This window comes from Marmota monax, unplaced genomic scaffold, assembly GCF_021218885.2.
Source record: "Marmota monax isolate L192 unplaced genomic scaffold, Marmota_monax_Labrador192_F-V1.1 WCK01_AAM20220418_F8-fsc00030, whole genome shotgun sequence".
NCBI lineage: Eukaryota > Metazoa > Chordata > Mammalia > Rodentia > Sciuridae > Marmota > Marmota monax.
In genome coordinates this window covers 8,490,068-8,506,560 of record NW_026691988.1, presented here as the reverse complement: position 1 = coordinate 8,506,560, position 16,493 = coordinate 8,490,068, and the positions used below count along the sequence as shown (strand labels likewise).

General features: G+C 41.8%; 1 protein-coding gene across 4 annotated transcripts in view; it reads left to right on the top strand.

Annotated features, from left to right (window-relative positions):
- Nucleotides 1–1,987: 1,987 nt before the first annotated feature.
- Map3k5 (mitogen-activated protein kinase kinase kinase 5) overlaps nucleotides 1,988–16,493 on the top strand; it is a 203,646-nt gene continuing 189,140 nt past the window's right edge. For 2 of the 4 annotated variants that reach the window (XM_046450186.2, XM_046450181.2), the window contains exon 1: nucleotides 1,988–2,944. In XM_046450186.2, coding sequence (XP_046306142.1) covers nucleotides 2,497–2,944 — 448 coding nt within the window. In that variant the 5' untranslated portion in view covers nucleotides 1,988–2,496. The remainder of the gene's footprint in view (nucleotides 2,945–16,493) is intronic. The other 2 variants (XM_046450175.2, XM_046450171.2) reach the window with 1 other exon arrangement.

Sequence of the window (16,493 nt, the reverse complement as noted above, 5' to 3'; positions counted from 1 at the left end):
TTTGCCAACAGAGTAAAAAGTGGCATAATAGTATAATTTTAATTTGCACTCATTGTTATGATGTCGCGTTTCTTTGTAGATGGGTAAGAACCACCTGTACTTCCATGTTTATGAATTGCCCACAGCTTTCTTTCCTTTTTTAAAAATATATATATATATATATATTTTTAGTTGTGGTTGGACACAATGCCTTTATTCTATTTATTTTTGTGTGGTACTGAAAGCTAGAGCCTGTCACGTCCTAGAGGAGCGCTCTACGCTGAGCTTTCTATAGCTTGTTTTTCTATAGGATTTTTGGTCTTGTTTTTAAATTTTATTTTTAGAAACTCAGCTGTGATAACCAGTTGCAGATGACATTTTATTTGTCTAGTTTACATATGTATATAAAGACTTTTCATTTTTATGTTATCAAGTTTCTCAATTTTTCCCTTTTAGATTTTGAGTCCCAATCCTGAAAGTTTTCCTTATTCCTAAATTGAAAAAAAAATGCACATACACTTATGAAGTACTCATATAGTTTCACTTTTTACAGTTAATATCTTAGGCGTTTGGAACTTTCCCTGATGTGTGGTGTGGGGAATGAAACTGATTTTATCTTTGTATTGCCATTGGGTGACCTGTTTCTTCTGGATTCCTTATCTATAAAGATGGCAGACTTGAGATTTGGAAATAAATAGCATAGCAAAAAGCTCTTCTTATTTTTCAGGTAAAATGCACTTAAGACATTTGACCATGTTATTTACTAGAAAATGAACTTACCATCAGTGTTAGTAATAGTAAGGAACTTCAGCGACAGTGTTCTAGGGCCTGTAATTTGCTTCTTCAGACCTCATTGATCAATAGAATGCTACTGCACTGCTGTGGTCTGAATGTGTTCCCCCAAATTCACGTTGAAACTTAGTCATCAATGCAACAGCATTAAGTGCGGTCCTTGGGAGTTTGAAATGTGATTCATGTTTTTCTCCAGTCTTTTCCTAGGACTCATTAATCTCGGCTTCGGAAGTGCAAACCCAGTTACTGTACTTTATTTCTTGCAACTTGGACTAGCTTTCTTACCATTGACGTATTAGCATTCCAGAGGAGTTCTCTGGGAATTTACACATCTGTTTTGCTCCCCATACAAATGGGTACTTTTTTGATTGCTCTTAAACGATCCAGGCATTTCTTTCATGTGGTTCGATTTTAAAAACAGAATAAGTCACTTCCTTTTCATCTTTTATCTTGTGCATAATAATTTGCTGCCCATCTTGTATCTTCAGAGCATCTGTGGGGGAAATTTTAAGATCCCAAATGAGAATGCCAAATCGTTCGGCAGGTGGAGCTAATCAATTACTCATTAACAGGACCAGTTATTGGAAATTTTAAAATGAGAAGTACCAAAGGTCGACAGGATAAATTTAGCCTGCCATTTCTAAATTTAGCTCCATTGTCACTAATAAACTCTCCTTCAGTTTAGGTCCCAGCTTTAGGGCGCTAGTTGACACCTTCCTGCCTCGCGCCACGCGGGCCTCCTCTGTGCCACAGCGCTGCAAGAGGACCGGGTCCACGCTGCGAAGCAAAACCGGGGAGCCCTGAGGAGGGCGCCGTGGCCTCGAGGAACGCTGGACACGTCTCTGGGGCTGATTCTGGGACCCCCTCCAGTAGGACTAGAGAGACTTTTTTACGCCATCCTGTTGTCGCGTACTGCAGCTCTTAGGTGGGGGCTCTTGGCCGCGCGCCGCACTCGGTGGGTTCCGTCCCGGCTCGAGCTTCCTAGCAGCGCCCTCCCCGGGGGCGGGCCTTGACCCCTCTTGCGGGGACGAGTGGGTGGCCAGACTTGGGTGGCAGAGAGGGAGAGCGGCTGCTAGAAGCTGCCGGGTCCCTGGAACTCAGCGGCTGCGGATGTCTTCAGAGAAACGAGGCCGGGCGAGGGGGAGGAACTAGAGCTTATGAAAGGGAGCTGCCTCCGAGGAAGGAGGCGGGAACTTTCGGCTGCAGCTGCAGCTGTTCCGGGACGCAGCCCGGGAAGCCCGCCCGCCGTCCTTAAGGTGCTCGCCAGGTAGCTCCGCACCCAGAGGGCGCCCTCCTCGGCCCCTCCCAGTGGCCGAGACGGAAGGAACCGGTGGCTCTCCGGTTGCGAGGGCGCACAGCACCCCGAGCGCGGCGCCCTTGAGCCGCACCGCGGCGCAGGTTTGCCAGCCGACTTGTCCGCCTGCCAAGAAAAGGAAGCGCTGTCCCTTCCCGCTCACCCGGGCTTCCCCACCCCGTGTACTCTCAACCCTGCAGCGGGCGAGCGGCGTGGCCACGGAGGCGCCGAGGAGGGGCGAGCCGCCGCCGGGCAGCGGCGTGCCCGCGGGCGACAGGGCGCAAGAGAGGAGGCGGCGGCGCGGCGGTGAAGGCGCTGCGCGCGATGGCAGCTGCTTAGCCCGGCGGGCGCGGAGCAGCCCTGAGCTGTGGCTGGCCAGAAGGTGCGGCTGGGCCGGGGACACCGCCGCCGCTGCAGCCCGGCCGTCAGAGATGAGCACGGAGGCGGGTGAAGGCATCACTTTCTCCGTGCCACCCTTCACCTCCTCAGGCTTCTGCACTTTCCCCGAGGGTGGCAGCTGCCGGAGGGGAGGAGTGGCGACGGTGGCCGAAGGCGAGCCCAGCCAGCTACCGCCGCCGCCACCGGGCAGCTTCTGGAACGTGGAGAGCACCGCCGCCCCTGGCACCGGGTGTACTGCTGCCACCCCTGGGAGCAGCGCCACCCGGTGCCGGGGCAACTCCAGTAGCGGGGGCGGCCGACGGACCACGGTGGCATATGTGATCAACGAAGCGAGCCAGGGGCAGCTGGTGGTGGCCGAGAGTGAGGCCCTGCAGAGCCTGCGGGAGGCGTGTGAGGCGGTGGGCGCCACCCTGGAGACCCTGCATTTCGGTAAACTGGACTTCGGGGAGACCACGGTACTGGACCGTTTTTACAATGCAGGTGAGTGTGAAACCCCTTCATCGTACTCTGCGGTCGGGCCCACATTTTTTTTTTTTTTGGCCGTTTTTTTTGGGAAACATTTTGTTTTGTTTTGTTTGTTTTTCTTGGCGGAAGCATGCTGCCTACTTACTTCTCGCCCCACCTAGGGGGACGCGAGTGGCGCTGCGTGACTACTCCTGGCGCTGGCCGATCCTTTGGGAGGGAGTGTGTGCTTGTGCAAGAGCCAGTGTTTTGTGCAGGAGACCCACTGACCTTACCCACCGCCCGGCGCTGGAGCCCTGGGGTCCCTGTGGTCGATCTGAAGAACTGTTTTTCAGCAGTGCAGGATATTTCCAATCAGTCCTCCATTCACTATGTCTGTTTCACTTTGTTAGGTTTGTCCCCAATTTCCCTTTTACTTAGACCTATAACCCTTTTGTCTGTGTAGTTTGGGGAGTACAGAAACGAGGACTTTATGCCTCACAGCCAGCTGCGCGCAGTGTACTGTAAGTTGCGTATCTTGTCCTGATCTTTCCAACTCATTTTATCTTCAATAAGTTTTAGTGCCTTGAATTTCCTTTCTTTTACCAATTTGAACTTTCAAGTAATTACTTCCCAAAGTCATAAGATCATGACTTCAGCAAATGCCTATCTTATCTTTTTTGGGATCTTGGTGAAAGAACCAGTTTTTTTTTTTTTTTTTTAATTAGCCTATACATCATGGTGGGCTGGAAAATTTATAATTTAACATTGTTTAAAACGCTGATATGTTATCTTAATGACTCAGATTAGCTTGGTCATTAAAGTGATTGCAAGCGTAGTCCATGCAAAACTTTGTATTTTTTTCAGGCTATCATGGATTTCAGAAAGTGTCAGGCAGTTCTAGTGGCTGTTAGCAAATGTTAGGAATGATAACATGTTTTTGAAATTAACTATTAGCTTAGCACCCTGTCCATCCAATGTTGAGAGTGCAGCCTTAGTTATTTTTATAATTGTGGGTGGAAAAGCTGGTTTAATGGTTTCAAAACAATAAGCTTCTTGTATTTGTGATCACATACACGGTTTTATATTCCAATCTTGTTTTCAGTTCTGATTCTCTACAGCCTCTTCAAAACACCTAAAGTAGGCTTATGTCAGTTTTGGAATTCAGCCAGAGCTGAATATTTTAAGAACAAGAAGAACTTCATGTTAAGGAAGCCAGACTAAATAAACTAGGACTTTCTGGTTCTGGTATTTTTTCGTCCCTGTCTTCATAGTTGAACACGAGTATGATATATTATAGCTTGGTCCTTTGGGCGGATTGCTATAAAAATTACATAAATGTAACTTTTCTAAAAATTATGGCACTCTTATTTTTGGTTTATAATTTGGAATAAGTTTCAAAGAACTGAAAGATATGAGAGGAAAGTAGCCAGCTAAATAAATACTTGAGTCTCCTTTTACTGCACTGTAGATTGGGCATTTTTTTCTAGGGCTGTAGGAAAAAAAAGTCTTTAAGCTAATTTGTAATAAACTTTCCTAACAATACACTCTTTCTGTTGTTTTCCAAATATTATCTCTGGGAAAAGGAGGGAGAAAGGTTAGAAGGGAGCTGACATTGGAACTGTATCTCATTTAATACTTCAAACAAGCCTGGGAAGAAAGTTCTTATCCCCCCCCCCCCACCCCACCCCATACTGGGTAAGAATTGAACCCAGGAGTAGTTTACATTCCTAGCCTTTTTTTTTTTTTTTTTTTTTAAGTTTCATTTTGAAATGGGTTCTTGCTTAAGTTGCTCAGGATGGCCTTGAATTTGGGATCCTCCTGCCTCAGGAGTAGTTGGGCTTACAGTCATTTGTCACCCTGCTCCAGAGGAAGTCCTTACCTTTCTAAGTGAGAAAACCAAGCCATGCGTGACTGGACCTAGGATTCATAGGCAGTAACTGGTCAGTGAAGGATTCCGCTCCTGGGGCTGAAAGGTCATGCATGGCCCTGGCTGCCTCCACTCAGGTGTGCTGACTTGCTCTCCGAATCCAGGAAAGCTCTCCTTCAAATAGCTGACCAGGATCATAAGTGCCATTTAGATGCCCTGAAGAATAGTGGGAAGGGGATGCTTTGGGGAGACCCTTGTTCCTGTCTTGCTGTGCCCCACCCCTCTGCTCCTTTCAATCCAGGCAGACTTCAGTTTAACCCCTGCCTATCTGGGTGACATGACCTCTAACCTCCTCCACAGTATGAAGATGTGACAGAATGAGGATGGTATCAGTTTCATCCAAACCTTTTGTTCTAAACTGATAGTCTCAGAGTCTGATGGTAGTATAACTCTCCCTCTACCCCTTTTTGTGGTACTGAAGATTGAACCCAGGGATGCTCTACCACTAAGCTATCCTCAGCCCTTTTTGTTACAGGATCTCACTGAGTTGCCCAGGCTTGCCTTAAGCTTGAGGTACTCCTGTCTCAGCCTTCTGAGTTGCTGGGATTACAGGTGTGTGTGTCACTGTGCCCGGCTATTACCTATTTTCTTCTAATGTCTAAGAAAGGGCTTGCCCTTCTGCTGCCAAGGGGCTGGCCAACTTTTATTTTGTCCAGGGCCAGATAGTAAATATTTTGTAGTCCTTGAAGTTTCTCATAACTACTCTGCCTTGAGAGCAGACATAAACAGTACCCCTAAACAAATGATCGTGGCTATGTTCCAATAAAACTTTACTAATGGACTTTGAAATTTGAATTTCAGATAATTAACAAAATATTACTCCTTGGATTTTTTCTCCTAATCATTTAAAAATGTAAAAACTATTTTTATCTTGCAAGTTGTACAAAAACAGGCCGTTGCAGGCTCCTGGCCATGCTGACCTTTTCTCTACATCTACTACCTGAATGATTATGGTACAGGGAGAAGAACACTGCCCCTCCAGGGAGAGTTGAGTTTTCATTCCAGCTCTCTTGTGAACTAGGGAATTGAAATCATGAGAAAGGCTTCTTATCTCCTCCAAAGGCAATTCCTTACCTACAAGATTAGCCAGAGGGTGGAAGTAGAGGGAGAATTGAAGTCAGTTTCTAAGATTCCCTTATTTAATCCTGTGCATGTGCAGAGCAAGGCAGCATGGTGCCCTTGGGGCAGAGCTCAGGAAAAGGAGTTTCAAGGTCTGTATTCTGGTTCTGATACTTCTTTAATTTGGAGTGAGTTGTTTAAAAACTCAGAAAAGAGTAGAGAGTTCGAGTATTTGCCATTTGAGATATCCTCCAGTTTGCAAATTCTTTACTCTAAAATTTCAATGTTATTAGTACACATGAGTCATTTTAGTTCATAGAGATTCATAAACTGTTTGTACATATGCTGTTTCTGGCCACAAGGAGCTCAGAATTGGTGGGGAGGGTGGATTCTGTCTGTGCTTTGGCTGACCCAGTGCCTCTGTGAAGGTCACACAGAAGCCTCGGGCTCCCACGACACAGCTGCAGGATCAGTAAGGTTGAGGGGATCCAGGAGTAGTTTCTGAAAGGAGTTGATACATGAATCTCAGTGAAAGGGTAAGCAAAGATGGCCTATCTGGGACCTCAGCATTGAAAAAGAGAACAGTGGTGCTCACAGCTCAGCTTAATGGAATGTATAAGAACTTAAAGCATGATGACAATTTTTTACAAACTTTCCCCATCTTTGTGTACTTGTGTCTTCTTAAAGAATAGACTGTAGCTGGGTGTGGTGGTGCCTGGGAAACTTAGCAAGACCCTGTCTCAAAGTAAAATTAAAAAAGGATTAGGGATATGGCTCAGTGATAGGGCATCCCTGGGTTCAGTCCTCACTACTGCAAAAGCAAACGCAAAAAATAACGGATTGTAGTTATAGGTTTCAGTGATTTTCCCAATTTGATTTTATTTAATTGTGTTCTAGTTTGTTCATAGATGATACTTGTCATTCTGTGATCCTGAGAGGTGAAATTAATGCTTTTATGAAAATTCGGACATGGTGAATGTCCTAACAACACCCATTCTCAGCCCCCTGCATTGCAGGCAGTGAAACTCAGTAAAAACTCTGAGGTGTCAGTCATACATGGTGCTTTGGTGTTGGTCAGACCCTAACTGGTCAGGATTCTAAAAATATATATATTTTTAATGAATCCCAATTCTATGTATATGCCTGAAACAGGCTTTATTTTTCCTTCATTTTGCTTATGAAGACACTAAACTGTGAAGAAATCATGTATTCATTCAGGTTAAATGATTAAAATTGCTGGTTGGAACCAGAAGCAAACTTTCCCCTAGAAACAGTACTGTAGATGGTAGAGTCTGGGACTTGCCTTATAAGAAGCCTTAACTCAGTGTATGGAATCCATTTACCCTTTTAAACATCCAGGAAAATTGTGTTTCTGAAACCTGAAACTGATGACACTTTTCAGTGTGTTAGAACAGTGACTTTTGCTTTGATGTAGCTTGTTGGTAGCATCTTGGTCAGATGTAGGAGGAGCAGCCACTTGAATTGGTTTTGGTGGGCAGGGTGGCAGGGTGTGGGAAAGGCTGCAGGGAGAAAAAGGATGCTGAGTAAAACAAGAGGCAGGGCCAGCAGGATCCATGAACATGTTCACTTCTTTCAGCTTCTTCCCCTCCTAACCTATTTATGGCTCTGGACTTCCTGCTGATGTAAGACCCTGGACCTTGCTTGGTTTAAGGCCAGCTGCCTCCCTCTCTGTGGGCCCTGGATTAGATAGGCTGAAGGCTTCCCCTTTCCCTGCCACCAGCCTTCTCACCTGCCTGGGTCTTCCTCTGAGCCAGGCTCACTGCAGATTGCAATCTTTTGCTTAGCCTTTTACCCTGTAGCAATAGTGAGGAACCGGAAGGAAGCACATGCTAGCTGAAATTTTCAGAACTTAGCTTTTCTATTTTCATCCATATTGTGTTTTCACTTTACATAAGTTGTGAAGAGGGTGGCCTGTTTTTGCCATTTTGCCAGAGAGCCATCTGATCTTTGTGGGCTTTGGTTCCTCTCACTTCCAGCACAGCTCCTTAGGGCTTCCATTTTTATTTGGCAAAATTAAACAACCCTTAATCCTCCTTATCCTAGAAGAAGTTCTTGAAAGTCTTCCAGCCAACTTCTGCATTTCTGCTTTCATATCCATATATATATGTGTATATATATATGTATATATCGTCATTTACTTTGAGGGGAGATGACAAACTCTGCATCTCCTAAATAGTGTTTCTCATGAACTAGATAAAAAAAGTCAGAGGACTGCCAACATTTAAAATTTTTCCAAGAAAGGGTGTTTTTAGAGAAAGACAGAAAATTCAACAACTAGTTCCCCATGGCTGTGAGTTTTTAAAAAGGAAAGATGTTAAAAAATTAGTGGGGACATTACTGTGGAAGAAAGGTCATTTGAAAAGTTTGCAACAGTGGTATCCCACATGTTTTCTTTGAGCTTTTTAACTTTTGTGGGTACACTGTTGGAGCAGCTGTTGCCACCCATGTAAACCCAGAGCACTGTGCTTGCTGCTGCCTTCTTGGATAACTGGCTAGTTGAGGCAAAATTGTAATTTTTCTAAAAGGGTTTTACTAGGAAGTTGGAAAAAAAATTTAAAAAGAAAGCCTCAAAGAGCAAAATGAGATTCATTTTTAGTGTACCCAAATTCTTACCAAGTAGTGAAGTGCAGGTGGTTGTGGCTGGCCCTGCTTTCAGGCTCCCAGAATTCTAGTTTCTTTCCTCAGCCTAGCCATCTTTGGTTTGTGACATTCACTAGTTGGTGGTGAGCTGGTTCCTTCTCTGGGTGAAGCCTGTTTATAAGTGCACAGCATAGTCTTATCTCACCAGTGTTCTCAGCAGGTGCCCGTCTTTTGGGAGTTCTCCACTACAGGTCAATTCCTCTCTGGTAGCTACAGGGACTATCCCCTGCTTCCTGTTTCAGAGGACTAGTTTGAGGCCTGTTCAGTTCCTGTTTCTGGTTTGAAGGACGAATTGGGTCGTAACTTCTTTTTGTCAAGCACGAAGTCCAGTGAATGCCCAAGTCTTTCTACCCCAAACAACCAACTGTGTCTGCTTGCCTGATGGTCCCTGATGGTCAGATACTACCCCAAACCAGTAAAGTTGAGAACCACAGGAAAGTGCATTATTGGCCAGTGGCTCCAAGCTAGTGAATTTTTACTTCTTTAAAAATCTTGATTGACTTTAAAAAATTTTTTTATTTGTTCTAATTAGCTATATGTGACAGCAGAATGCGTCTTGACACATCATATATAAATGGAGATAACTTCTCATTCTTCTGGTTGTACATGATGTAGAATCATACCAGTTGTGTAATCATATATGCATATAAGGTAATAATGTCTGATTCATTCTACTATCCTTCTTACCCTCCTATCCCCTCCCTTCCCTTCACTCCCCTCTGCCTAATCCAAAGTACCTCTATTTTCCCCTACCCACCCCCCTTATTATGAATTAGCATCCACGTATTAGAGAAAACATTTGGCCTTTGGTTTTTTGGGGTTGGCTTATTTCACTTAGCATGATATTCTCTAGTTCCATCCATTTACTTGCAAATGCCATAATTTCATTCTTCTTTAAGGCTGAGTAATATTCCATTGTGTATATATACCACAGTGTCTTTATCCATTTATCTGTTGAAGGGCATCTAGGTGTGTTCCATAGTTTGGCTATTGTGAATTGAGCTACTATAAACATTGTTGGCAGTGTCACTGTAGACTGCTGATTTTAAGTCCTTTGGGTATAAACTGAGGAGTGGGAAGCTGGGTCAAATGTTGTTCCAGTCTAAGTTTTCTGTGGAATCTTCATACTGCTTTCCATAGAGGTTGCACCAATTTGCAGTCCCACCAGCAGTGTATGGGTGTATCTTTTTCCCCACATCCTCACCAACATTTATTGCTTGTATTGCTAGTATTGATTAATTTTTATTTAAAAAATAACCTAAGGGGGCTGGAGCTGCATCTCAGTGGTAGAGCACTTGCCTAGCACATTGAGCCTCAGCACCACATAAAAACAAATAAATAAATAAATATTGTGTCCATCTACAACTAAAAAAAAAATTTAAAAAAAATCTAAGGCTGTTACCAACTAAGTGCCTCTTAATGTCACATTCAAGTTTTCTAGTATGTTTATTGTGACAAATATTAGCTATGAAGTGATGGCCCCTCCCAGAAAGCAATTAGAACATTTTATCACCTTCTTGTCACCTGTGGGATCTCCCAAGGACTGTAGACTGTGCCTGTATCTCCTTTACTTCATTAGGACAAGAGTAGAGTTGAAAGTATGGGGAATGTGGTAGGGTGGGCATTGCTGCAGGAGCCACAGTCATAACAGGGAGAAACAAGGAACCACAGCTTTGGGAAAGGGATTGAACCTAGGGCCTCTTGTATGCTAAGCATGGGCTCTACCAGTGAGCTATACCCCCAGACTGGGGAAGGTAGAGCTTAAATCTTGCTTTCTTGATTTGAATATAGATAGGAGGGAAACTGCCTATATTTAAGAAAGATACCCCTTTTTTTTTCAGGGAGTAAATTTAATTATGCAAAGTTTTATTAGTGACATAAAAAGGAAACTTGAATGCAAAATGGTAAATTACTTAAAAATCTATTGGTACTTTTAATGCATGGGTTTCTTCAGTTATCTTAACATGTTAGTTTTCTTTCTGGTTGGAGTTGTTGATTAAAGAAACTGATCAAAAATGGAAAATGAAAAAGATATGAGGCAAAGCTGATTTTCAAAGCCTTGTCTGTTTGTTCCAGAAATTTAAATAAGTCACTCCTTACCTTTATTATGAGTTTTAATTGGAGGGTTTTTTTTTTTTTTTTTTTAAGAAAACAGACAAACCCGACATACAAACATATATAACCCAAGCCATATTGTGGTAATTTTCTTAGGGGAGGTAGGAGGTGGGGAGAGAATTTAAATGTTAAGGCAGAACCAAGCAGACCTGTATACCTTAAATGCCACAGAAACAGCACATGTAACCGTAGACGTTCCATTCCAAGAGAACCTTTTTTTTTTTTTTACATGGTTAATCAACAGTAAGGCAATCAATTGCCTTGGGTGTATGATTCATACAGGAAGGGAGTTATATTCCTTTGTACAAGGAGTCTCTAGAAGGGGTTGTGACAGTACTTTTCAACACTTCTAGCCTTTTCCATACTGGTGAACTTTTATTCAACTGAAACATGAAGGGGAGCTGCTGGTGGCTATTAGGGGACATTGAGCCATCTGCCTACTGAATCTGAACCACGTAAAACCAAGTATTTGCTTAAGCCAGTGAATTTTTCCTCTTGATTAACTTTTATTTAAAAAGTAATCTAAGGCTGTTACTTACCAAGGGCCTCTTAATGTCACGTTCAAGTTTTCTAATATGTTTATTGTGACAAATATTAGCCCAAAGCTGGGATAGCCAGGACCAGGAGTGTGATTCCTGCATCCAGGAGCCACAGCTTTTACCTCTAGCTTGGCAATTTATAATATGGTCACAGCGGTGCTCAGGAGATTTCATGTTTTTGGTTTTTTTTTCCGGAATGGTCATATAATGTATGTTCAGTATCATGTGATTCTCCTCATTTGATCGTTTTAACTCCATGAAAGAACTAGATGTAGCAGTGTAATTATCTACATTTTTTTAGTTGGAAAGGTATGTGACTTGGCCAGAAAAAAATCAGGTGGTTGAATGGGCATCAAACTCAGGTCTTCCCAACTTCCAAATAATCAAGTGCTTGAACCACTCTACCACAGATGCCCCTTGCAATGAATAACACCCAAAGCTTGTATCCTGTTTGGGAGGATTAGGTCTGACATCTTGGTCCATGATCCTGTGTAGCGCTGTTAAAGGCTAAGTCATGGTAGTGACACTTCACTTCTGGTCCCTTCTTGCTGACATATTGCAGTGACTTTGTAATGAGCTTAGGAAAGCTGACTTTGATATTTTCTGTCTAGAGAGACAAAGGAACCTGGAGCTTAAGCTGAATACTGGTTGCAGGTTGCTTGCCACAGGATGGAAATTGGATTTTTTCCAGGCAAGTCTTGGTCTATTTTCTGATCATAAGAGTTGAATGGATTGCCAAGTGACAGACCAAAACAGGCCCGTCTCTGGAATGATACAGATAGCTGGGCTTCTGGCACAGCTCTTCCTTGGTGCTCTGAGTAGTTTGGCTCCTGACTCTGGCTCACTTTCTTCTAATGTGATAGCATATTCTCAAGAACTCAGATCTGTAAGCGTTTATCCATTGCTTGTGATATGCCTCTTATTGCAGCAGATTTAGTAAAGAACTTTGAAAGAGAAGAAGGCATTAATCTTCAGGAGTATGAAGGTTTGTAATATCTGTAGGTTTCCATGGTAACAGGTGATACTAAGGAAGAAGTTAGAAGGAACTATCTATATATACTCCATTCTTCCTCATCTAACCAATTAAACAACAACCAAAGAAACCTTAAGAAATTTAAGTTGTGAAACATTGCAATCATAAAAAAGTACACAACATAGTATAATGGACACTCATGCATCCACTACCTGAAGATAATTGTCATTAAACACTTTGACATTTATTTCACTTCTCTTTTTCTCTGTTTCAGAAAAATAAATCATTTTAAACATAAGTAAAAGTCCCTTTGTACTTCATCAGTTTCTCTTCCTGGGAAACTGCTTCCTTCAATGGAAGTGCTACATTGTAATTTTATAAATTGTAATTTATAAAAAACCTTAAATCATGATTCTCTACAAATATAAACATATGTTAAATATTTAATTCTTTACTTAATGGGGAAACCAATGTGATATTAAAACTGCCTCAAAGGAGGCTGTTTTTATGAAGCTAGGGATCAAACCCAGAGCCCTGTACATGCTAGACAAGCACTCTACCACTGAGCTACATCCCCAGCCCACTCAAAGGAAAATTTTGACAAGCATATGTAGAAACACATCATTAGGAAAGCTAAAATGAATTTGCTAATAGAAGCAAAACTAGCTAATATCTAAGGCAATTCTGTAAGTCTCTGTCAATATTGGAGTCATCTATTCTAATGAGGTAGAAATCAATCGCACAGCTACCAAATGATATTCATATGTATTGTTGCCGACAAGAAAGTTTTGCATTACTGTCAGTGTTGCACAACTTAATGTTTACCTCAACAGCATTGTAAAATGGCCAGATCACTAGAAGCACAATCTAAGGTACACACTCTTTTAAAATCTGATAAAATTAGAGAGTGTGTCACAAAGCCTGGCCCTCACTGACAGGATTAGGTTTACTATCTTTGTCTGTCTGTCTGTCTGTCTCTCTTTTTCTTTTTGGTACCAAGGATTGAACCCAGAGAGTACTTAATCACTGAGCCACATCCCCAGCCCTTTTTTTAATATTTTATTTAGAGAGAGAGAGTCTCACTGACTTGCTTCATGCCTTGATAAGTTGCTGAGGCTGGCTTTGAACTTAGGATCTTCCTGCCTTAGCCTCCTGAGCCACCGGGATTACAGGCATGTGCCATCAAGCCCAGCCATATACATGTCCTTGGCTACTTTCTTTTGACAGAGGGTTGTTCAGTCTAGGCTCTATGCCTGTCTCCTCAAGGCTCTGAACCCAACCTGATCTAAAGGACCTGAGGGTTTTTTCTTGAGATTCTGTCATGGGATGCTGTTTGCCTTAAGAGGGTCTTAGAGTACCTTGTTTTAACCAGGATTTCCAATCATGGTTGTTTCATGGCTGGAAGCATGTATAAATTAGATATAAAAGTGTCATCCACCAAGGTTTTGGAGTGATAAGTGGTACATGCCTTGTGATTAGAAACACAGCAGGAATATGACAGTATGAGGGTGCCTGCAACATCCGGAAACACAAGTTGATTGTTATGCTAAGAAATCACCATTGTTACCAATGGGAATTAGTCGTCTAGACTGCTTCAGATAGATTTATTTTTTGGAGTAGGGAAAAAATCCTTATATTTTAGAGGCCTGGCAAACTGCTATAAAGTTCCACATGGCAAAGATATGACTTTGGTCTTATAATTTAAGGCAAGTCATACCCAAATAAACAACACAATTACTGTGTGCTAGGTCCTTTGCCAATAGTTCTACATGAGAGATCTTATCCAATAAAGCAGCTTTCTGAGGCAGATAACATCAGTTGAGCGCCAAGTTATCAAATGCCTTGGCCAGCAGGAGAATAGTAAACAAATAAAATTCCATCTAGTTAATAAAGCCAACCATGTATTCAATATACCCTCAATGCAGAGCCATAGCTAAATCATGGTATTCATATAAAAATGACTGAGGCAGAAATCTGGGCTCCCTGTGATGGTTCTGAGTGACATTTCTGGATGTATACTTTATATAACATTTGTAATTATTATGGAGTCACATACACATAGTAGTTGATATCTGTTAGCCTTACTATGATAATTCCTAGATTTGGGGAAATTAGTTTTGGGAAACTAGCATTGTTTGAACCAGTGAAAATTTAGATCTTCAGATCTGGACAGTAGAATTTCAACTTTTCCAGAATAATTTCTGGTCATTTTCCCAAGCATACTGGCTTCATGTTAACTGTTTACATGCAGTAGAGTCAGAAAAGTCTTATAGACAATCTAGAGGTGCAGGGAGTCTAGTTTTAAAACTTAACGTGTTTTGTGTACAATCAGTTGCAAAGTGGGGTTGGGGTGCAAATTGTTTGGCACGACATAATGAAATCAGAGAATGATGTTCCATCTTGCACATGAGTTATGATGAGAACAGTTGGCTTGACTTTTCTTGCCAAGCAACTTGGTGCTGCCAATATTTTATATGCTTAAAGTACACTTGGCCGTTGGTAAATCTGAACTAAAATTGGAAAGGAAATGCTAGCCTAGATTCTTAGCAGAGTTCTAGACTCTGTTTTCCCTTATAAAATCAGTGATGTAGAAAATTCATTGAAACATCAAATGTGACACATATTTGGGATACCCAAAGATTGATCCTATTGTCTTTATTAGAATGTTGTTCTACAGATCTGTGTTTTTGTTTTCAAAGTCTGATGTTAAGGGCTGTCAAATTAGGAAATCTTTGCAGTGTCATGCTTTTGGCTTTATTACCATTTAATTTACAAGAATATTTTGTGAGTGTTTACTGGCCCATTTAGCATATATTTGAATAAGTGTTAATCTGTATCATCGGTGTTGTTAATTTTGATTATGTCAGAGCAGATTTTAAGTGGCAAATATTTATACTTATCATGAACACAGTATGCTTAAAAGGTTCGCTTTTTAACATTCTTTTGAAGAGATGAGTTAGATGCAAAGACATACTAATTATTGAAGGCAATTTGGAGAAGCATTTGAAAACTGGTAACACATAAACATTCATCAGTGTTCATTAATAACAGGTTTAGAGAATGGCTTACCTGGATCTATTGTAGGCGGAAAAGTTCAGACAAAATCCTTCAGTTCTTGACTCTGTTTAAGGCAACAGAAAGCAGGCAGCAGGCAGGCAGCTCAACAATGAAGAATTTATAAGGGCCTGAGTGGAATGAACCTTCATGGAGTATTATGGTTACATTTATAACTGTCATCACCCACAGTTCATCTGGCGCTCATGACATCTCTGAGAAGGTTAAGCCATGGTATCATAAGAGTGGCACTTTTCTGTTTTCAGCCAAATCTCACATACACTTGGAACTAAAATTAAGATATTACTGTATCTGCCTGTTTTGCCTACTCTGTTAAGTCATATATTCTCACTGCTTGGTGACATAAATAACAGGAAGCTGCTGCCTCACAGTTTCCAAACTTTATGGAGCTTCGGACCCTCTACGTAGTGCTGGTTTTATTAAAGAAGGGTGTTTTGTCTTGTTGAATAGTGAACATTCTTACTGATGGATAATCTCTTGGTTATCCAGGATTGGATCTTCTCATTGCTTGTCTTCAGGCTGCATGCTCAGTGCTAGTCTGAAGGATTCCAGGAAGGACCAGATCTTGAGAATCTTTGTATGGTCCCAGGAGGCCACGCAGAAAGGCTGTGACTGCTGTGTTGTGACACTGCCTGGGAATTTCTGAAGCAATGTTGTACTGTGGTATTTGTATGTTGTCATGCCTTAATTTTAACCAGACCACAGCTATTTGATAGAAACGTTTGTGCTTTTCTCTAAAAACATCATTAGACACACTGGATTGACTTAGTGGTGGGGGGGGAAGAGATATGAAGCAATCACATTTTTTGTGTTTTCAAACTCCATGTTCTTTGGTTTGTTCTTGGTTTATTTGTTAGGGGAGTAAGGAACATGTTACTTAAAGAGAGTTCTGTGCCAGAGGACAAGCCACATTTAATTTGAGAAGATAGTTTCTGAGAACATGAAAGAAGAAATAGGCTATAATTGGAGAATCAGGCCCTAATCTGCTTTTGGTTTTTAGTTACCTGGTCTAAATGCTGAGAGTTTAATTTGAGAGTTGGGCTAGGATATAAGCTTCAGATGACTTTACATTTAGTTTTTGAGAATTACCTTTTTAAGACTTGTAATCATCTTGTAGCCAAAGAAGAGAGTCTTAGTCAACGTTTGGGGCACAATGTATATCTGATATGTGATTACCAGAGGAATTTTTTCTTGAATCTAGCATATTGCATAGTTATTTAACTACGTAATATGCCC